Source organism: Pseudophryne corroboree, chromosome 6 (genome assembly GCF_028390025.1).
Source record: "Pseudophryne corroboree isolate aPseCor3 chromosome 6, aPseCor3.hap2, whole genome shotgun sequence".
Lineage (NCBI taxonomy): Eukaryota > Metazoa > Chordata > Amphibia > Anura > Myobatrachidae > Pseudophryne > Pseudophryne corroboree.
The window spans coordinates 712,274,931-712,298,094 of record NC_086449.1 but is presented as its reverse complement, the minus strand read 5'-3'; the positions used below and the strand labels follow the sequence as shown (position 1 = coordinate 712,298,094).

At 46.7% G+C, this 23,164-nt stretch overlaps 1 protein-coding gene across 2 annotated transcripts in view; it reads left to right on the top strand.

The window, feature by feature from the left end:
• The window catches only part of FAM114A2 (family with sequence similarity 114 member A2), a 165,530-nt gene that overhangs the window by 90,794 nt on the left and 51,572 nt on the right, over positions 1-23,164 (top strand). For both annotated transcript variants that reach the window (XM_063928353.1, XM_063928354.1), the window contains exons 10-11: positions 5,041-5,120; positions 8,996-9,109. In XM_063928353.1, the coding sequence (XP_063784423.1) occupies positions 5,041-5,120; positions 8,996-9,109 (194 nt within the window). The remainder of the gene's footprint in view (positions 1-5,040; positions 5,121-8,995; positions 9,110-23,164) is intronic.

The window sequence follows — 23,164 nt, the reverse complement described above, 5'->3', positions numbered from 1 at the left end:
CAGATGAGGTTTCGTCGGAGGATGAAGACTCATTACACTCTGGTTCTGCATACGAAGACGAGGAAGAAGGTCTCAGCTCAGTGGACATATCTGAGTTAATTAATGCAATGAAAGCCATTTTATCCTTAGAAGAATCAGCAGAGTCTGTGTTAAAATCCAAGGCATCTGTGTTTAAAAGTCCCAAAACAGTTAAAACTGAGTTTCCTGGGTCAGAGCAGCTGACGGAAATTATGGAAGAGGCTTGGGCTACGCCCACTAAGAAATGTAGAACTCCTAGGAAATGGAAGTGCAATTATCCTCTTACGGCTGGGGACTGTTTAAGGAGGGAGGTGGCCCCCAAACTAGGTATGCATGTTATTCGATTAGTGCGAAAATCTACATTACCTCTGCCTTCAACATCATTAAATGATGTCACGGATAGGAGAGTGAATGGTTTTCTAAAAAACATTTTTTCCCTGTCTGGGGCAATCATTAGACCAGCCATGGCTTCAGCCAGGATGGCAAAAGCAGTGGGTGGGATCTTTCAATGGCATCTAGAATGCAAAAATCCCATGTTACACATATCAAACAGGCTGCGATGTTCTTGGAAGAAGCAGCCTTGGATATGGGTACAATTTCCTCTCAGGCATCAGCTTCAGTAGTAGCCGCTCGCAGAGCAGTTTGGCTACATACATGAAAAAGCTGATTCAGAATCCAAACTTTACCCATTACTGGAGATATTCTTTTTGGCAAATAATTAAACAGTATTTTGTAGTCAGAAGCAGACTCCAAGAAAGTTAAGTTTCCTTCCACATACAAATTCAGGCCTAACATTCCAGCTTTTCGGCCCTTTCGGTCTCAAGGGAAAGCAAAAGGAAAAGGTGATGGCAAACAGTCCCAATACAAGAAGTCTGGTAAGACTAAAAAGCATTGGGCTACCAGAGTACCAGCTTCTAAACCAGAAGATAAGCCATCAGCCTCATGGTGCGGGACTCCACCTGGGGAATCCCAGGGTGGGATGCCGACTCCTTCAATTTGCACAGATCTGGCAGCAGTCTACCACAGGTGCCTGAGTGCAAGAAGCGGTATCTCACGGTTATGCGTTTGCTTTCAAGAAACACCCTCCTCAAACTTTTTTTTGTACCAGCCCGTCGTCCGTGGAAACGAAGGCCAGGGCTTTGCAAGAGGCAGTTCAGAAGTTGCTTCAGTCAGGAGTGATAATTCCAGTTCCTCCTGCGCAACGAGGACAGGGTTTTTATTCCAACCTGTTTCTAGTCCAGAAGCCAAATGGGTCGTTCCGGCCCATACTCAATCTAAACGTGCTGAACAAGTACATTTGGGTGCCTCTGTTTCATATGGCGACTTTGCATTCTATCATTTTGGCCATCGAGCCAGGGGATTTTATGGTGTCCCTGGACATCCAGGATGCTTACCTACATGTTCCTATAGCTCTGTCCCAACAGCGCTATCTCAGGTTCCCTATCCTCCCAACAGCATTTTCAGTTCCAGGCTCTGCCATTCGGATTGGCCACAGCCCCCAGAGTATTTTCCAAAATTATGGTGGTAATGGCAGCTTATCTCCGACAGCAGGGGATAAGAATTTTTCCATACCTCGACGATCTTTTTAATCCTGGCACAGTCTCAGGAGTTGGTTCTTTGTCATGTGCAACAGACAATAGAGTGTCTGCAGAAGCACGGTTGGCTCATAAATTGGGCAAAATTGTCTCTGGTTCCGTCACAAAGGATGATTCACTTGGGGGCTGTATTGGATTCAACTTCGGAGAGTAATTTTACCTCTGCACAAAATATCCAAAGTTCAGTCAAGGATTCAGAAGCTGCTACACAGTCGGAAGGTATCCATTCACGCAGCAATGCGTGTGATGGGATTGATTCGACATAGTAGAGTATGCTCAGTTCTATTCGAGGCCTCTGCAACATCTGATCCTTACCAAATGGAATGGTTTTCATCAGACAATAAAAATGCAGGCTATAGTCCTTACTCTGTTAGTAAGGAGGTCATTAGCCTGTTGGCTACAGACATCCCAACTGGACAAAGGGAGACCCTTTTGGATATCAGATTGGGAAATTCTGACAACGGATGCCAGTCTTCAGGGCTGGGGGGCAGTGTCAGTAAGGAGTTGCTTCCAGGGACAGTGGGCCAAGGAAGAAAGTTGCCTGCCAATAAATATATTGGAACTCCGGGCCATATATATGGTGCTGATTCAGGCAAAGGACATCCTTCAGGGTATACCAGTTCAGAACCGCTTGGACAATGCAATGGCAGTAGCGTACCTCAGCCATCAGGGAGGAACTCGCAGCCAGAAAACAATGAAGTAGGTAAGTCACACATTAAAGTTGGCAGAACTTCATCTTCCAGCCTTGTCCGCAGTGTTCGTCCTAAACTGGGAAGCGGATTTTCTCATTCTACACAACATTCATGCAAACTAATGGGCTCTACACCCGGAAGTCTTCCAGACTCTGGTCGACAGATAGGGGTTGCCAGAGAGAGATCTCATGGCGTCCCGTCAGAACAACAAAGTTCCTGCATACGGGTCAAGAACAAAGGATCCCAAAGCAATCTTTGTGGATGCCCTGTCTGTAAGATGGGACTTTCATCTGGCCTATGTGTTTCCGCCAATCGCCTTATTACCCAGGGTGGTGAGACATGTAAAGCAAGGAAAGAATGCCATGGTACTAATAGCTCCGGTGTGGCCCAGAAGGCATTGGTACACAGATCTGCAGAGGATGTCAATGGATGCTCCATTCCTGCTCCTTCAACGTCCAGATCTACTGACTCAAGGTCCTTGTTATCACAGACACTTGTATCGACTGTCTTTGACAGTGTGGCTCTTGAGACCTATCCTGAAGTCAAGAGGATTCTCACAACAGGTAATTCAAACAATGCTCAGAGCATGGAAACCTTCCTCAGCTCGTGTTTATCACAGAATATGGCAAGCCTATATTCAATGGTGCAGTGAACGGAAATTTGAGCCTAGGTCTTTCAGAGTTTCCAGAGTCCTAGCATTCCTTCAGGCAGGAATGGATAAAGGTTTAAGGGTGGCTTCATTGAGAGTGTAAGTGTCAGCATTGACTGTGTGGTTCCAAAAGAAAATTGCCAACCTACAGGAATTGCGCACTTTTTTCTAGGCAATGCTGCGTATTCAACCTCTTTTTGTTCCTGCTACAGTGCATTGGGACTTAAGTTTAGTTCTAAAGGCCCTTCAAGTTGCCCCATTTGAACCACTCAAAAGGGTGGATCTTAAATGGTTGACATTTAAAGTTCTCTTTCTACTGGCCATGGCTTCAGCTAGAAGAGTTTCAGATTTAGGGGCATTTTTATGTCGTCCTCCATTTCTGATTTTTTATCCAGATAGAGCAGTTCTCAGAACTAAATCTGGGTATCTTCCTTAGGTGGTGTCTAAATTCCACCTTAACGAAGAAATTGTAGTCCCGGCTTTCCTAGGGCCGGACCTTTCTGTGGGAGATGCATCGTTGGACTTAGTCCATGCCTTAAGATCTACGTAGATCGTACCAGTGCTATCAGAAAGACAGATTCCCTCTTTGTTCTCTTCGGATTTCACAAGAGAGGATGGCCTGCTGATAAGCAGACACTGGCAAGGTGGCTTCGGATGACGATTTCAGAAGCATATTCTCAAGCTGATCTCCCTGTTCCGGCTAATGTCTCTGCTCACTCGACTCGTAAGGTAGGTCCATTATGGGCAGCACAACGTGGTTCTTCAGCAGTACAGATGTGTAAGGCAGCCACATGGTCTTCCAGTAACACATTCATTAGACATTATGCCTTTGATACCTTTGTCTCTCAGGATGCTGAATTTGGGTGAAGATTCTCCTGTCCAATCAGGAGCGTCCCCACCACTAAATTGCTTTGGGACATCCCAATGTTCTCTTGTGGGTAACCTGTGGACCCTGCCGGAGAAATATACGTTATGGTAAGAACTTAACCATTGATAATGATATTTCTCCTAAGCCCACAGGATCCACAGGGATCACACCCTAACGCACCTGATTTGAGGATCCTTTTACTCACTAACATCTTCCTTCTTGTACGGAAGGGTGTGCATGTGTGTTCTTCTTGCCTGATTAGGGCTCTCTTTGATGCTCCTGCCTTGAGCTTTGGAAAAACAACTGATTTGCCTGAGCCAGGAGGTATTAGATATATGGATGGGCTTGTTGCATGCTGGGAGGCCGAAAAGCTTTGACCGTTTGGTGCAAATCCACTGTCGCTGCATCATATTCCAATGTTATCCTGTGGATCCTGTGGACTTAGGAGAAATACCGTTATCAATGTTAATTTCTTACCATAATGTATATTTCGTCTCTACTGCCCACAGTGGTGCTCATTTGGGTACTATGACTGCTGATATAGCAATGTTTATAAACCATGTCCTGCAATGTTCTGTTCTGTAAGTCATGTTTTTTTCATACTGTTTCTATTTATGTATTTGGTAATGTGCTGTGGACACCTTGTGGCGCCATATAAGTAAAAAATTATTATAATATAGCACCCCAAACAATACAGCTTGGACTAGCATATATATGTCTGTGTCCGGACATTATATATTTGCAGTTATAAATATAATTCCCTGTTGTATTTTGCCTATGTTAGACTGTACTTCCCCTCCCACACCACAGGTGGTTGCAGGTGTCAGAAACACAGACATATGTACATAGGTTTATATATTTGCAGCCGGTATTCCGGCATATGTCCAGCATATGTACTTATTTTCCGGTATGCAAACTGATGTACATCCAGCGACTTCTTTGTCCCTTCACTTGGTCTTAATTGTAAGCATTGTAATTGTTAGTGATGTACAGTATATTATAAATCAGTGACTTACACCTATTGGGCATGGAAGGGGGGAGAAGAGCAATCTGGTTTTCTGATAAAGCCAACTTGTCTCCGAAAATCAACCCTGCCAATTGTCCTTATTGATTCTGCTCAACTACTGCAATGGCTGCTGGGAAGTGGAACTGTATTATGTGGTGTGGCGGAGGCTTGGTAACTGGCCTAGACTTACTCCTTACTGTCTTTCTCCTCAGGTGATGAGGATTTCCTTCAGGAGGTATCTGCTCTGTTTCAGGAGTTACACATCTCTGTGAGGCCTGATAAACTGACTAATGTGAGTATGCTACCCGCCTGATGGCACTAACCTGGGATTCCCAGTACACGTGTGAGAGGAACTGATGTGTTAGACGTATTCAGTGAGCTCAGCCTTACAGGAATTGCAGGTTCAGCAAAGCTGTTTAATTATACTGGTTCCATAGGTCAAGTATGTTGCTTCTCAATACTCTCTACAAAATGCCATTTACCTGCTGGGAGGAACCACTTTTAAACTATTTTAAATAGTGTTTTGCATTTTAAAACGAAATGATAAATATGATCCCAAAAGATTTCCCAACTGCAATCCGGTGTTCAGGATCTCTCTCTTCTTCCTCGATAACTGGCACGTGTCCGACACCACTCAGATTACTCCTGGACACTACCATTGGCAGCCGGTACTGTATTGGTGAACTGGAAAGAACTTGAGAACTAGAACATCAGTATTAAGCCAACATTTGTTTTAATAGTGGTTTAAGCATTCCTCTGAAGGAAGAGCTAAATAATGTTGTATTTTTGATATTAACATTCATTTTTCGAGTCTGTGGCTACACAGCAAATACCGATTTGTATGTTGTCCATTTATTAATAACCTGTATTAGATATCATCCTACTGAATCTATAGCTAGAAGGACTGCATACTGACATCTTATGAATAGTTTCCAATTGGTTCACTTTTGCACACATTAAGGATACTAGGGGGTTTATTTGCTGAAGTGGTGGTTTTCTAGAAGTGGAGATCTTGCCCAAAACAACCAATCAGATTCTAGTTTTTATCTTCTAGAAGGTGTTATAGGCCCTACACACATGCCGATTTTTTGAAAGATATGAACGATCTCGTTCATAAATGAACGAGAACTCGTTCATATCTTTCAGTGTGGAGGCTCCAGCGATGAACAATGCGCGGCCCCGCGCTCGTTCATTGCTGGTCCCCCGTCTGCTGTGCATGCAGGCCAATATGGACGATCTCGTCCATATTTGCCTGCACGTCTATGGAGCCGGGTGACGGGGGGAGTGAAGAAACTTCACTCCCCCCGTCACTGCCCCCCCCGCCGCCGGGTCGGCCGTATCGGCCGTCGGGCCGTCGGGCACCTCGGCGGCACATTGCCATATGTGTAGGGCCCATAAGAGAAATGATAAGTAGAATCTGATTGGTTGCTATGGATAACATCTCCTCTTCTAAAAACCTGCACTTTAGTAAATATACTCCAATGCGGTGGATACTGGCATCCTGTACATGACTCCACATATCTTTTCATAAAGCTTCTAAAAAACAATGAGGCCATCAGAGTTGGACGCAGTTCCATTTACCGGTCGATGGCATGCGACTGTGTCAGCTAAAACCCAGCTGGCTGCAGTCACATCCCATGCAGCCATGCTATCTAAGTGGTTAAGTAAATACATATAAATTTTTGCATACATGGGGGTATATTTACGAAGGTCCCGATTTTGACCGAGATGCCGTTTTTTCTTCAGTGTCATCTCGGTAATTTACTAAGCAAAAATCACGGCAGTGATGAGTGCATTCGTAATACTTTGGAAGTCCTAGGAAAAAATCACAAATCAATACACCATCGGTCAAATACGCTTGCAATTTGGTAGAAATCGTGAATTTACTAAAAAGTGCAAATCACAAACACTGCCGACAATAGCCACACACTGCCGTGCAGAAATACAAATCGTAAAAAAGTGCTAAAAAAAAACAGACCTGCTTTTTTATTCCGTGTTTGGATAGGCATGCAGGGATCCATGAGATCCGTGCATGTTTATCAGTGGGAAGGGGATGGGAAAGTGTTAATTTTTTCAAAAAAAAATTGCGTGGGGTCCCCCCTCCTAAGCCAAACCAGCCTCGGGCTCTTTGAGCCGGTCCTGGTTGCAAAAATATGGGGAAAAAATTGACAGGGGTTCCCCCATATTTAAACAACCAGCACCGGGCTCTGCGCCTGGTCCTGGTTCCAAAAATACGGGGGACAAAAAGCGTAGGGGTCCCCCGTATTTTTGAAACCAGCACCGGGCTCCACTAGCTGGACAGATAATGCCACAGCCGGGGGTCACTTTTATACAGCGCCCTGCGGCCGTGGCATTAAATACCCAACTAGTCACCCCTGGCCGGGGTACCCTGGAGTAGTGGGAACCCCTTCAATCAAGGGGTCCCCCCCCTCCAGCCACCCAAGGGCCAGGGGTGAAGCCCGAGGCTGTCCCCCCCCATCCAATGGGCTGCGGATGGGGGGCTGATAGCCTTTGTTGTAAGTTATGAATATTGTTTTTAGTAGCAGTACTACAAGTCCCAGCAAGCTTCCCCCGCAAGCTGGTACTTGGAGAACCACAAGTACCAGCATGCGGCGGAAAACCGGGCCCGCTGGTACCTGTAGTACTACTACTAAAAAAATACCCCAATAAAGACATAACACACACACCTTGAAAGTATAACTTTAATGCATACATACACACCACCATATACACATACTTACCTTATGTTCACATGAGGGTCGGTCCTCTTCTCCATGTAGAATCCATGGTGTACCTGTTGATAAAATTCTACTCACCAAATCCAGTGTAGAGGGCTCCTCGGATAATCCATTTGTAATCCACGTACTTGTAAAAATAAAAAAACGGGACACCCGACCACGAACTGAAAGGGGCCCCATGTTTTCACATGGGACCCCTTTCCCCGAATGCCAGAAACCCCCTCTGACTGATGTCTAAGTGGGTTTCTTCAGCCAATCAGGGAGCGCCACGTTGTGGCACCCTCCTAATCGGCTGTGTGCTCCTGTACTGTATGACAGGCGGCACACGGCAGTGTTACAATGTAGCGCCTATGCGTTCCATTATAACCAATGGTGGGAACTTTGTGGTCAGCGGTGAGGTTACTTTCGGTCACCCGCTGTCCAGCTAGTGGAGCCCGGTGCTGGTTTCAAAAATACGGGGGACCCCTACGCTTTTTGTCCCCCGTATTTTTGGAACCAGGACCAGGCGCAGAGCCCGGTGCTGGTTGTTTAAATATGGGGGAACCCCTGTCAATTTTTTCCCCATATTTTTGCAACAATGACTGGCTCAAAGAGCCCGAGGCTGGTTTGGCTTAGGAGGGGGGACCCCACGCAATTTTTTTTTAAGTTTAAACATTTTTTTTTTTTTTTTACAAGGTGCACAATGAAGCCCAGCACGGATCTCTCAGATCCGTCCGAGATTCATTGTATTAAAGTCGGCAGTGTTTTACAAGTCACTCACGTAAAACACTGCCTAAAAAAACGAATGACATTGACATCGGAACAACCGAAAATGCAGAATACGGCATCTTAGTAAATTAGTCGTAATCAATTCAAAAAGTTGCATATTTACACTTTCGATGTCATTCGTGATTGAACTTTGACCTCAAACGGGAAAATACGATTCTTAGTAAATTTACCCCATAGTCTTCATTTCATTTTTAATTGTATTTTAGAAAAGTGGATGGGTGTGAAATTTTCTTGAATTGATATTTGGGAGAAGGTAGGACTTTGAGGTCAGGATTGCTGCAGTACTGATGGAGTGGTTATGGGACTGCTGTGTTTTGCAGTCCACAAGAGATAAAACAATAATGTACACCCCTGGACTGTCACATACTGTAGCTAAAATAGACTTTTTTATGTAACTCCCCTGTAATATAAAAGTACGATATAAACAGCTGTTTGTGGTGACGCTTCAGTAAGGTGGCGGTGCCTGCCTTACCATTACTACATTTATTTCTATATGTTGTAGAATTAATTAGAATCTGCACAGGGGCTTTGGGCTGTCCGTAGATAGTTAATCTTGTTCCAAACTGACTCTCCAAGCTCTCACCCCTGTTTGCTGAGGTTACATCTTGACTGATCTGTGCATCTAATTAAGTTCACTTTCTGACCTCTCTTAATGTTTCAGGCACAGAAAGCTGCTTATAACTGGATGACTAAAGTAGAGGAGGAGAAAGTGGAAGGAGAGGAGGATAAGGCTGAGCCACAAGAGGAGAGCAGTCAGAAGAAATCCACTGTGGAGGTAAGACGTGCCTATCTGCATTTAGCCTATTAAATAAATGCCAGTATACAACATTATTAGCAAAACTGCACCAATGTACATCTCCTTGTCTCACAATATCACTCATGTCAACTCTTCCACTCTGCGTAAGACCTGCGCCTCTCACCCACGCTCATTATTTGCTCCCATTCTTGGGTACGGGGTTTCATTTTGACGCACCCACTCTGGGAATTCTTTGCCTCTTACAAACAAGGCTTGCCCCCTGAACACAAGGACAAGGAGATCACATTTTTGTGCCATTCCTTCAACCTCCATATGCTATCCGACCCCATTATCACCCTTCTTCTACAAAAGTGTTTTTATTGCAAATTGTGCAATAAGTTCCAATCATTGAACCATACAGGAAACAATCGATGCATACATTTTCTTACTCCAGATGTAACAAAATAGATACATATGTTGGTTCTTGTGTTGCAATAATACAGTGAAGATTAACATTGAGATATCCAATAAACAACAATGGGCCTAATTCAGACCTGATCGTAGCTGTGCCAAATTTTGCACGGCTACGATCAGTTACTTAGAAATGCGGCGGGACGCACAGCACAGGGCTAGCCCACCCCGCATGTCAGGCCCCCCCCCCCCCCCCCCCCTCCCCACACAGGTACTAAAGCATTGCACGGCGGTGATGCTTTTGTACCTGCAGAGTAGCTCCCTACGAGCACAGCTCCTGCGCGCTGGCAGGGAGCTTCCCGTCGCTGTCCGGGTAGCAAAGGCTGCGTGTGACGTCACACAGCTGCCATGGCCTGCCCCCCCCGCACTGTCCAGGCACGCCTGCGATGCCCGGACCGCTCCGCTAAAACGGCGGTCAAACGCTGCCAGCCCGCCCAGCGAACGTTTCTGCCTGACGATCAGGCAGAGACGATCGCAGGGCTGAGATGGCCATCGGCTGTCTGGCATGCACCGGCGCACTGTGGCGCCAGCACATGCGGAGTTCAGACCTGATCGGTCTGATCAGGTCTGAATTAGGCCCAATATCATGCATCCAAATAAAGTCTCTTGGTGCGCATAAACAGCGTATATTTTAAACAGTAATATATTTGGAGACTTCTTTTGAACATAGTTATTATATGCCCAAATATTGATTAATGAGAAATCTCTTACGTGGGATTCAATCCACATTACAAGTTTGGATAGTATAAAATCGGAGATACCAGATTCTCTGGCAGGGTCCACAGGTTAGCCACAGGATAACAATGGGATATGATGGAACGTCAGCGGATTGGCACCAATCGATCAAAAGCTTTCTGGCCTTCCAGCATGCAACGGGCCCGTCCATATATCCCTGCCCACTGGCTCAGGCAAATCAGTTTTTTGTTTGGTGCGGCAGGAGTCGGACCATGGTCAGGGCTGCTGTGTTTTTAGCAGCCCCAAGCTTTATTTTATTTTTATGGTCTTACTATTTTTGAATGCTCTTTCTAAACAGCGTCTTACACGCATATTGGAAAGAGTCGCTCCAACAACCGTCCGCCGGGTCGCGACAATGCTTACCCATGAGTACAGTGCTGTTTCGGCGGGCGTCTGTGTCGGATATACTAGCAGGTCCAGCAGACATTACCAGGCTGTGGCCGGAGCACGGGGAGAAGGTAAGGCATCGGTTCTGCTTAGCATGCATGGAATACGGACACAGCCGCACTGTTTTGAGAGGAGACTACCAAACAGTAACTGACGCGCCGCCACCACGGGTGCTCCAGCGCTAGGCCTTAGGTATCATAGGCTCCAGGAATAGCATGAGGCCGCGATCCCTAGGGTTGATGTCAGCAGGGGGAGTCAGACGCTTTCTTGGTCGCCCCTCCCCCCGGTTCATGACCAGTTTCCGCCGAGTATCCCGCCATGAACTGTTTCCTCGCTTCCGTCTCAGACGCTACTAGCCATTGCAAGAAGACGAGGGGACCTGGTTGCAGCATAGGTGGCTGTGTGACCGGGGCGTCTGTGTTCACTGATTGCTACCACGAGGGGACCCGTTCGCAGCATAGGCGGCTGCATGACCGGTGCGTCTCTGTTCACTGAGCGCTACCACGAGGAGACCCGGTCGCAGCATAGGCGGCTGCATGACCGGTGCGTCTGTGTTCACTAAGCGCTACCCCGAGGAGAGCGCTAGCAGCATAGGCGGCTGCGTGACCGGTGCGTCTGTGTTCACTAAGCGCTACTCCGAGGAGACTCGGCCGCAGCATAGGCGGCTGTGTGACCGGTGCAGCTGTGTTCATGAAGCGCTACCATGAGGGGATCCGGTCGCAGCATAGGCGGCTGTGATCACTGGGTTCAGGAAGCGGCAGTGTACACTAATAGCGTCTGGATCCACTCGGCGTTCGTTAACGTGTGATCGATCCTGGAAGTGGGGTGAGTCTCCCTGTATCCCACTCTACTAAGTACGGGTAATACAGCACTAAGTCTCTATCTACCTTTTGAGTACGAATAGTTAGATAAGTGTCTATTGCATATGAGTCTGTATACCATTACTGTGGTTTCTTTCGCATTGCGTCTGAATATGTTAGATCTGTTTAAACGTGATCCAGTAAATGTGTTCTCCTACATAAATAAAATGTTATTTGTAGTTGATGATATACTCATATTGCTTATTATACTAATCTATGAACATGTGACTGTCTGCTAGTATTAGGCTGACTTTACTATTTGTCTGTTAAGTTTGTCTTGCAGATCCTCAGTGCTGATGCATGGAGGGTCGGATGAATAAAATCATTTAAAGATTACAGTCACAAAATTGTGTAGTATACTGTGGAAGTGCTGATTATTTATCATGTATAAGAGCGGCAAAGGTGAGAACACTCATATTATGTTTGTTTCTCATACGTCCTAGAGGATGCTGGGGACACTTCAAGAACCATGGGGTATAGACGGAATCCGCAGGAGACATGGGCACTTTAAGACTTTCAAATGGTGTGACCTGGCTCCTCCCTCTATGCCCCTCCTCCAGACTCCAGTTTAGATCTGTGCCCAGGCAGACTGGATGCGCACTGAGGAGCTCTACCGAGTTTCTCGGAAAAGACTTTGTTAGGTTTTTTATTTTCAGGGAGATTGCTGGCAACAATCTCCCTGCATCGTGGGACTTAGGGGAGAGAAGTCAGAACTACTTCTAGGGAGTTTAAAGGCTCTGCTTCTTTGGCTGCAGGACACCATTAGCTCCTGAGGGTTTGGAACACTAGGTACGCCTAGGGGTTCATTCCAAGAGCCCGCCATCACCCCTCTTACAGAGCCAGAAGTCAGAAGACAGGTGAGTAGAAGAAGATCAGAAGACTTCAGTGACGGCTTATGAGGTACCGCACAGCGGCCGCGCTGCGCACCATGCTCCCACACAGAGGCACTACAGGGCGCAGGGGGCGCCCTGGGCAGCAGGTATACCTCAATATAGACTGGCAACAGGGGACATAGGTGCCAGGGGCACTGTCCTAACCCCCGCCAGTATAAAGATATTAACAGAAATAGCTGGTCTGAAGTGCGCCATTGCGGGGGAGGGGGGGGGGGGGCTTAGCCCTCACAGCCCACACAGCCAGCGCCATTTTCTCTGGTAGAAACGCTAGTCCTTCCTCACACTGCTGACAGTATCAGGGTGTAAAACGGTGGGGGGGGGGGGTTGCGCAGTAAATGTGAAATATATGTTCAATATATAAAGTGCTGCAGGTTTGGGGCATTATATAGTCTTCAAAACCGTTCAGTAAGCGCTGGGTTATGGGCTGGCAATCTTATCTGTATCTCTCTGACAGAATTATACTGTGAATCGGTCCACTATATGTCGGTGGGTGGTTAATACACGTGTGTTAGCATGTCTGTGGCGGAGTGCTTCCCACAAACGACTGTGGGAAAGACCCTGTCGGCACCGCCGACTCCTGATGGTACTTGGTACAAAAGGTCGGAGGATGAATGTTTATCACAAAAGAAAACTATATTAGGGACACAGATGTGAGTGGGTGGCCCTGTCGACGCCATCAATATCTGACTGGGTAAAAAGGTTGCATGTGAATGTAATGCATATCGGAAAGGGCTATGTCTGTATGTCTGTATGTGTGTGTGTGTGTGTGTGTGTGTGTGTGTGTGTGTGTGTGTGTGTGTGTGTGTGTGTGTGTGTATGTATATATATATATATATATATATATATATTATGTATGTGTATATAGTAAGGTTGCATATTCATAGCTATATTTTCCTCAGACACCTCGGGGTCGCAAAAACGTTATTTCTCATACGTCCTAGAGGATGCTGAGGACTCCGTAAGGACCATGGGGTATAGACGGAATCCGCAGGACACTATAAGACTTTGAATGGGTGTGAACTGGCTCCTCCCTCTATGCCCCTCCTCCAGACCTCAGTTAGATTCTGTGCCTAGGAGTGACTGGACACACACTAGGGGAGCTCTACTGAGTTTCTCTAAAAGACTTTGTTAGGTTTTTTATTTTCAGAGAGACCTGCTGGCTACAGGTTCTCTGCTTCGTGGGACTGAGGGGAGAGAAGTCAGACCTACTTCTGTGAGTTAAAGGCTCTGCTTCTTAGGCTACTGGACACCATTAGCTCCAGAGGGTTCGATCACTTGGTGCGCCTAGCTGCTTGTTCCCGGAGCCGCGCCGTCACCCCCATCACAGAAGCCAGAAGAAAGAAGACTTCAGTGACGGCAGAAGACTTCCGAGTCTCAGAGGTACCGCGCAGCGTCGCGCTGTGCTCCATTGCTCCCACACACCAACTGCTCTACAAGGGTGCAGAGCGCAGGGGGGGGGGGGGCGCCCTGGGCAGCAATATATACATCCATTGAGTCTGGCTAAACATGTATACAGTGCATAGGCACTGTATACGGACCCCTGCCAGCATAAAAAGCTATATTAATAGCTGGGCTGAAGTGCGCCGAGAAGGGGCGGGGCTTAGCCCTCACAACAGGATTCGACGCCATTTTCTCCATGTCCCCGCCAAAGCAATGTGTACAGTGCAAACGAGGGGGGGGCACAGTGTTTTTAGTGCAATATAGAAGGAAATATAGCACTATCTTAGATAATGGGCATGTAATCATTGTGTTGTGCATATATGTCTGTGTGTTCCCTGTCAGATTTACCCACTATAGCTTTTTAGTCCACATGTGTCGACATGCGTGAGTGCTCTGTCGCAAACAGCTATGGGAATCCCTGTCTGCATCGCCGACGCCTGTTGGTACCTGATTCAGTAGATGCAGTGTCAGCAGGTCGGTAGTTGTATGCTTTTCAAAAGTAAACACTGTATGGGAGACACAGTAGTATGTGGGTGACCCTGTCGCCACCAACTGTTATTACTGGGTGTAAATTAACATGCTGTAACTGCCTTATACCTGTATATATATTTATATGTATATGTATGGTACGGTTCCATGGGTCTGTAGCTCGAGCACAGACATGGTAGTATTTGTGGGGGAGTGTTATTAAAATTATATTTGTATACTTCCCTCGGACCCCTCGGGGTCGCTAGAATGTTATTTTGCCTTGTTATTACTCCCTGCTGTCGACGAATACTAGGTTTTCTGTCGACCATAAGGTTTCCTGGTTAGATCCACAACTGGGGCATTAAGTACATGGTCATACACATTCAGAACACATTAATGTCACTAGGGACCCGACTGTTCCGGACAATCCGCTTATATGTATGATATTATATATATATATATATATATATATATATATATATATATATATATATATATATATATATATATATATATATATATATATATATATATAATGTGTGTGCATATGTGTATTACAGTATGTATATTCACATTACAATTTCTAATGAATGCTGAAGTAAAAGTATTCCTTCTCATGTGCTGGTCGCTCTGTTGTTAAAGCTCTAGGTCGGCCGTGACGAGTTGGTCTCAGATCCTCACAAGAAGTCCGAATGTTTATTCTTTTCCCGCCGCGGATAGAATACTGTGAAAATCAACTCCTGGTCGACACTGGGCCCTGTTACAAAGGATCGTACACAGGAAGCTAAGTGATATTTTATTTCTATGCTTTGGAGTTATTTGCATTACATGCACATGGGGGAGTGTTTGTATTCGGAAAGGCATCCGATAGAATTACCCTAAAGAGAGAGGGGATGTTTCTTATGTTGATTCTTCTCTATAACATTGCGGCAGGCTGCCATGTGACTGCAGGGCACCGCTGTTTGGGGATGCCTCAGTTCAGTCAATCTCGGCGGATACCACTGGTAAGTCTACCTTCGTGAGTTAGATTCCCTCACAACGGTTGGTAACGCATTTTTTTGTGAAAGGCAGTCATTTTAACCGGTTCAATACCGTTCTTTTTTCCCTTTCTGTGCAGATAGTGGAAGGTGAAAGGGTAAAAGTTCTGCAGCCTTGTTAGGTTGGCAGAAGCGGATGTCGTTTTTCTGTTTCTACCACATCCACCGCATGTTGCTTGGTCTATCTGGCTGGAGCCCACTCCGGTGGGCACTCGTCTTCTACTCTTCAGTCAGTCTGGGAATGGACTTGGACCTGTGAGTTAATTATAGAACCCAAAGGGGGACATACTGCCGTTTACAGATGTTTCCCCTCACTGATTTTTCAAATAGTTCTTGCCGTTTCCCTTCTGGAAGGGGAGGTAGTACGCGACGTCATACCAGAGTTGCGTCAGGTTCAGGGCATTGTCCTGCTGTCCCTGTTAAAAAAAAAAAAGGGAAAACAAAGATTTCTCCTTACAAAGTTGAACTACAGGATGGAATCTCTCAGGCCAGGAAGCTCCTGCACGTAAAGGTAGAAAGGGGTTTAAATCCGTTTTTCTCCGCATTCAGCTTACCTGGGTTGATTTCCAGGATTGTCTTTGCCATTTCACCAGAGTGATGGCAGCAGGATGGTATTCTTTCAATAGTAAGAGCCATTGTTATTCTGTACTGAGACACTCTCCTGGTTAAGGCGAGGTCAAGACACAAGTGGTGCAAATCGTTGTTTCTCTCTGACTGTTCTTCAACACAGGGGAAGGCTGTTGTTCCCAACAACGCAGACGTCGGAGGTGGGTATCAGAGTAGATACTGAATGGTTGAGGTTCTGTGTGTTCCTGTGGAAAGAGTTCTGAGGATCCGGAGTCAGATCAGATTTGCAGTGACAATCCATCAATATGTTCCATTGAGAAGAAGATGGGTGCGGCCTAAGAGACCTTTTTTCGGTGAGCAGGTCAAATGCCAGAGTGGTTTTCACGGGGCCAGTTGGAAATGTAGTCCAGGTCTCACCTGCACATGCGCCGGAATATAATCCTAATGGCCAGGATATCGCTCCTGTGGTGTCTGCTCAGTTCTCACCTCCTAGAGGGACGAAGGTTCGGAATCCAGGATGAGATCCTGGTGTCCATGCATGCAGATCTCCGAGACTGGGGAGCAGTCCTTACAAGGGAAGTATTTCCAGAGGAAAAGGTCAAGCTGGGAAGCTTGTCTGCAATAAGCTTTCTTGAACTAAGAGCTATTTTCAATGAACATATGCTTCGTGATCTGCCCGCGTTAATTCTGTCGGACGACTTGACAGCAGTGGTGTAAGTAAGCCGCTAGGGCGGAACAAGGAGCAAAGCGGCAATGGCAGAAGCCGAAAAAGTTTTCCGCTGGGTGAAAAAACTGGTAAGCGCTATATTAGCAGTCTTCGTTCCGGATGTGAGCGACGGAGAAATAGATTCCTCTGCAGACGTGATTTCCATCCGGGAGAAATACAGTCGTCATCGAGAAGTTTTCACTGAAGCGACAAGTCTTTGAGGAGTGCCTCAATTGGACATGTTGGCGTCTCGCCTCAACGAGAGATCTCAGGGATATTGTTCCAGGTCAGGGGACACTCAAGCTATAGCAGTGGATGTCCTCGGGACACCTTGGGTGTTTTCAGTTGGTCTATGTGTCCCCTCCGTTTTCACTCTTCTGAAGGTGATAAACGTAAGATGAACAAAGGTTCAGGCAATCCTCATTGTTCCGGTCTAGCCAAGGAGGGCTTGGTATCCAGTTCTTCAAGATTTACTCCTAGAAGATCCCTGGCCTTTTCCTCTACGTGAGGAACTGTTACAGCAAGATCCGGGGCGTGTATCAAGACTTTGCGTTTGACGGCGTGGAGGTTGAACGCCATATCCTAGCCCGAAAGGGTATTCCCAGTGAAGTCATTTCCACACTTCTTCAGACTAGAAAAGTAGTATCGCTAAAGCCTTACCACCGTATTTGGCGTAAATATGTGTCTTGGTGTGAATCCAAGAAGGCTCCTACGGAAGACTTTCAGCTGGGTCGTTCTTCTCCATTCTTGGCAAGCAGGTGTGGAGGCAGGCTCCATTTCAGTGCAGTTTTGGCCTTATAAAATTTCTTTAAAAAAAATAAAAAAAAAAGAATTGGCCACCATTTCCGGAAGTTCAGACTTTCGTGAAAGGAGTACTGCACCGTTAAATGAGGTAATCCTTATTTGTCTTACAGTGTAATTTGACTATTATATAGTGATTATATATATATAATAAACCTTAATGATCACAATTCAGTGGTTGGCGATATAGATAGGGTTATTTATCTTATAAAGGAATATGTCATCCCACTTATGTATCTGAGAGAGGATACAGCCAGGCAAATTCATATCTATATATGTTCAATGAGAGACAGTTAGACAGATGTAAATCTGGCTATTCATAATGAATTTATAACATAAATTTTGCCATTGGCAGTGTTATTTGAGTTCATAGTATTCAAAGCAGTGATGTTAGGATACTGTGTTCTGGTATGTGTATTTAAAAACATGCTATTACATTGGTAACAGTTACACTAATTTATACAAAACACTTCTACTGCTAGCTGGCCTTTAAATGTTGCCAGTTAATTGCTACACTATGTTATGTTAGATATACTGGTAAGCCCTGCTGCTGCTCCTTGGCTCTCAAATGTTACCAGTGAAATTGTTACAATATGTAACGTTTAATATTTCACTGGAGCCTGCAGCTGCTAGGATCTCTTCTCGGTAATGCTGATTTGTAGCGATCTAGCAGTGTGAATGCTATAGCTGTCACAACCACTTACATGCCTGGTGCTATCCCAGTCTATCAATGCTATCTGGAGGTATTATGGCATATGCAGCGTGTTATTAATATCTATAGTGAATACTGTTACTATCACAGCCACTTAGTTAGCAGGCGATATCCTGGTATGTCTATATTGTCTGGAGATGTTATAACATATTCAGCACATAATTGTTATCTATAGCATCCAACACAAGATCTCTTGCTTTATGATAATACTCTGTTTATTACTGATCTAAGCAGCAGAGTTCAAGTTGTCTCTTCTAATTGGGAGCAATATACATGTGTTGAAATAAGTGTCCCATCACTATATATATATATATATATATATATATATATATATATATATATATATATATATATATATATATATATATACACACACAGCACAATGTAATCTGACGGCTAACAACTATTGCTATTGATATTAAACGTATTTCTCTGACGTCCTAGTGGATGCTGGGGACTCCGTAAGGACCATGGGGAATAGACGGGCTCCGCAGGAGACTGGGCACTCTATAGAAAGATTTAGGACTATCTGGTGTGCACTGGCTCCTCCCCCTATGACCCTCCTCCAAGCCTCAGTTAGATTTCTGTGCCCGGCTGAGCTGGATGCACACTAGGGGCTCTCCTGAGCTCCTAGAAGAAAGTATAGTTTAGGTTTTTTATTTTCAGTGAGTCCTGCTGGCAACAGGCTCACTGCAACGAGGGACTAAGGGGAGAAGAAGCGAACCTACCTAAGTGGTGGTAGCTTGGGCTTCTTAGGCTACTGGACACCATTAGCTCCAGAGGGATCGAACACAGGACCCGACCTCGTCGTCCGTTCCCGGAGCCGCGCCGCCGTCCCCCTTACAGAGCCAGAAACAAGAAGGTGGTCCGGAAAATCGGCGGCTGAAGACTTCTGTCTTCTCCAAGGTAGCGCACAGCACTGCAGCTGTGCGCCATTGCTCCTCATGCACACCACACACTGCGGTCACTGATGGGTGCAGGGCGCTGGGGGGGGGGCGCCCTGAGCAGCAATAGTAACACCTTGGCTGGCAAAACTAACACCATATATAGCCCCAGAGGCTATATAGGTGTATATTAACCCCTGCCAGAAACGATAAAATAGCGGGAGAAAGCCCGCCGAAAAAGGGGCGGAGCCAACTCCCTTAGCACACTGGCGCCATTTTTCCCTCACAGCTCCGCTGGAAGGAAGCTCCCTGGCTCTCCCCTGTAGTCCTGCACTACAGAAAGGGTAAAAAAGAGAGGGGGGGCACAATTTAGGCGCAGTATATATATATATATATATTATAGGCAGCTATAGGGGAAAACACTCTGTATAGTGATATCCCTGTGTTATATAGCGCCCTGGTGTGTGCTGGCATACTCTCCCTCTGTCTCCCCAAAGGGCTTTGTGGGGTCCTGTCCTCTGTAAGAGCATTCCCTGTGTGTCTGCTGTGTGTCGGTACTGCTGTGTCGACATGTATGATGAGGATAATGATGTGGAGGCGGAGCAAATGCCTGTGAATGTGATGTCGCCCCCTGCGGGGTCGACACCAGTGTGGATGGACTTATGGAAGGAATTACGTGACAGTGTCAGCTCCTTACATAAAATGTTTGACGACATAGGACAGCCGGCTACTCAGCTTGTGCCTGTCCAAGCGTCTCAAATGTCATCAGGGGCTATAAAACGCCCGCCACCTCAGATGACAGATACAGATGTCGACACGGATACCGACTCCAGTGTCGACGATGATGAGACGTGTGTACCCTCCAATAGATCCACCCGTTATATGATTGAGGCTATGAAAAATGTATTACACATTTCTGATGATACCCCAGGTACCACAAAAAAGGGTATTATGTTTGGTGAGAAAAAACTACCAGTAGTTTTTCCTGCATCTGACGAATTAAATGAGGTGTGTGAGGAAGCGTGGACTTCCCCAGATAAGAAATTGATCATTTCTAAACGGTTAATGGCTGCGTACCCTTTCCCGCCAGAGGATAGGTCACGCTGGGAAACACCCCCTAGGGTAGATAAAGCGCTGACACGCTTATCAAAGAAGGTGGCACTACCGTCTCCGGATACGGCCGCCCTAAAAGAACCTGCTGATAGAAAGCAGGAAAGTACCCTAAAAGCTATATACACACACACTGGCATTATATTGAGACCCGCTATTGCATCAGCTTGGATGTGCAGTGCTGCAGCTGCGTGGTCAGACTCCCTGTCGGAGAACATTGATACCATGGATAGGGACAATATTTTGCTAACGATTGACCATATAAAAGACGCGGTCTTATACATGCGTGATGCACAGAGGGATATTTGCCGGCTGGCATCAAAAATAAGCGCTATGTCCATTGCCGCCAGACGGGGGTTATGGACTAGGCAATGGTCAGGTGATGCCGACTCCAAGCGGCACATGGAAGTTTTACCCTATAAAGGGGTGGAACTTTTTGGGGAAGGTCTTTCAGACCTCGTTTCCACAGCTACTGCTGGGAAATCGACTTTTTTGCCACAGGCTACCCCACAGCAAAAGAAAGCACCGTATTATCAGGTACAGTCCTTTCGGCCCCAGAAAACTAAGCGGGCTAGAGGCTCATCCTTTCTGCCGAGGGGCAGAGGAAGGGGGAAAAAGCTGCAGCACACAGCTAGTTCCCAGGAGCAGAAGTCCTCCCCTGCGTCCGGTAAGTCCACAGCATGACGCTGGGGCTGCTCAGGCGGAATCGGGAACGGTGGGGGCACGTCTCAGGTTTTTCAGCACACAGTGGGCTCTCTCACAAGTGGATCCCTGGGTCCTTCAAGTAGTATCTCAGGGGTACAGGCTGGAATTTGAGACGTCTCCCCCCCGCCGTTTCCTAAAATCTGCCTTGCCGGCAACTCCCTCTGCCAGGGAGGCAGTGTTGGTGGCTATTCAAAAACTGTATTCACAGAAAGTGATTGTCAAGGTACCCCTCCTTCAGCAAGGAAAGGGTTACTACTCCACAATGTTTGTGGTACCGAAACTGGACGGTTCGGTGAGACCCATCTTAAATTTAAAAGCCTTGAACACTTATATCAAAAGGTTCAAGTTCAAGATGGAATCGCTCAGGGCGGTTATTGCGAGCCTGGAGGAGGGGGATTACATGGTATCCCTGGACATCAAGGATGCGTACCTGCATGTCCCCATTTACCCTCCGCACCAGGAGTACCTCAGATTTGTGGTACAGGACTGTCACTATCAGTTCCAGACGCTGCCGTTTGGGTTATCCACGGCACCGAGGGTCTTTACCAAGGTAATGGCCGAAATGATGATACTCCTTCGCAAGAAGGGAGTTTTAATTATCCCGTACTTGGACGATCTCCTGATAAAGGCGAGGTCCAAAGAACAGTTGATAGTGGGGGTGGCACTTTCTCAGGAAGTGCTACAACAGCACGGCTGGATTCTCAATATTCCAAAGTCACAGCTGGTCCCGACGACACGTCTTCTGTTCCTGGGAATGATTCTGGACACAGACCAGAAAAGAGTGTTTCTTCCACTGGAAAAAGCCGAGGAATTGTCATCTCTGGTCAGAGACATCCTAAAACCAGGAAAAGTGTCGGTACATCAATGCACACGAGTCCTGGGAAAAATGGTAGCTTCGTACTAAGCAATTCCATTCGGAAGGTTCCACGCAAGGACGTTCCAGTGGGACCTGTTGGACAAATGGTCCGGGTCCCATCTCCAGATGCAACAGCGGATAACCCTATCGGCCAGAACCAGGGTGTCGCTGCTGTGGTGGCTGCAGAGGGCTCATCTACTAGAGGGCCGCAGATTCGGAATACAGGACTGGGTCCTGGTGACCACGGATGCCAGCCTTCGGGGCTGGGGGGCAGTCACAAAGGGAAGAAATTTCCAAGGACTGTGGTCAAATCAGGAGATTTTTCTTCACATAAATATCCTGGTGCTAAGGGCCATTTACAATGCCCTAAGCCAGGCAAGACCCCTGCTTCAAAACCAGCCGGTACTGATCCAGTCAGACAACATCACGGCGGTCGCCCATGTAAACAGACAGGGCGGCACGAGAAGCAGGATGGCGATGGCAGAAGCCACAAGGATTCTCAGATGGGCAGAGAATCATGTGTTAGCACTGACGGCAGTGTTCATTCCGGGAGTGGACAACTGGGAAGCAGACTTCCTCAGCAGGCACGACCTCCACCCGGGAGAATGGGGACTTCATCCAGAAGTCTTCCAAATGCTGGTCAACCGGTGGGAAAAACCACAGGTAGACATGATGGCGTCCCGCCTCAACAAGAAATTGAAAAGATATTGCGCCCGGTCAAGAGACCCTCAGGCGATAGCGGTGGACGCTCTAGTGACACCATGGGTGTACCAGTCGGTTTATGTGTTTCCTCCTCTACCTCTCATACCCAAGGTACTGAGAATAATAAGAAGGCGAGGAGTGGTTCCGGATTGGCCAAGAAGAGCTTGGTACCCGGAACTTCAAGAGATGCTTACAGAGGACCCTTGACCTCTGCCGCTCAGACAAGACCTGCTGCAGCAGGGACCCTGTCTGTTCCAAGACTTACCGCGGCTGCGTTTGACGGCATGGCGGTTGAACACCGGATCCTGAAGGAAAAGGGTATTCCGGAGGAAGTCATCCCTACCCTGATCAAAGCCAGGAAGGATGTCACCGCAAGACATTATCACCGCATTTGGCGAAAATATGTTGCTTGGTGTGAGGCCATGAAGGCCCCGACGGAGGAATTTCAACTGGGTCGATTCCTGCACTTCCTGCAAGCAGGGGTGACGTTGGGCCTCAAATTGGGGTCCATAAAGGTCCAGATTTCGGCTCTGTCGATTTTCTTCCAGAAAGAACTGGCTTCACTGCCTGAAGTTCAGACTTTTGTCAAAGGAGTACTGCATATTCAGCCTCCTTTTGTGCCCCCAGTGGCACCTTGGGATCTCAATGTGGTTTTGGCATTCCTGAAATCACATTGGTTCGAACCACTTAAGACTGTGGATTTAAAATATCTCACGTGGAAAGTGTTCATGCTGTTGGCCCTGGCGTCGACCAGGCGGGT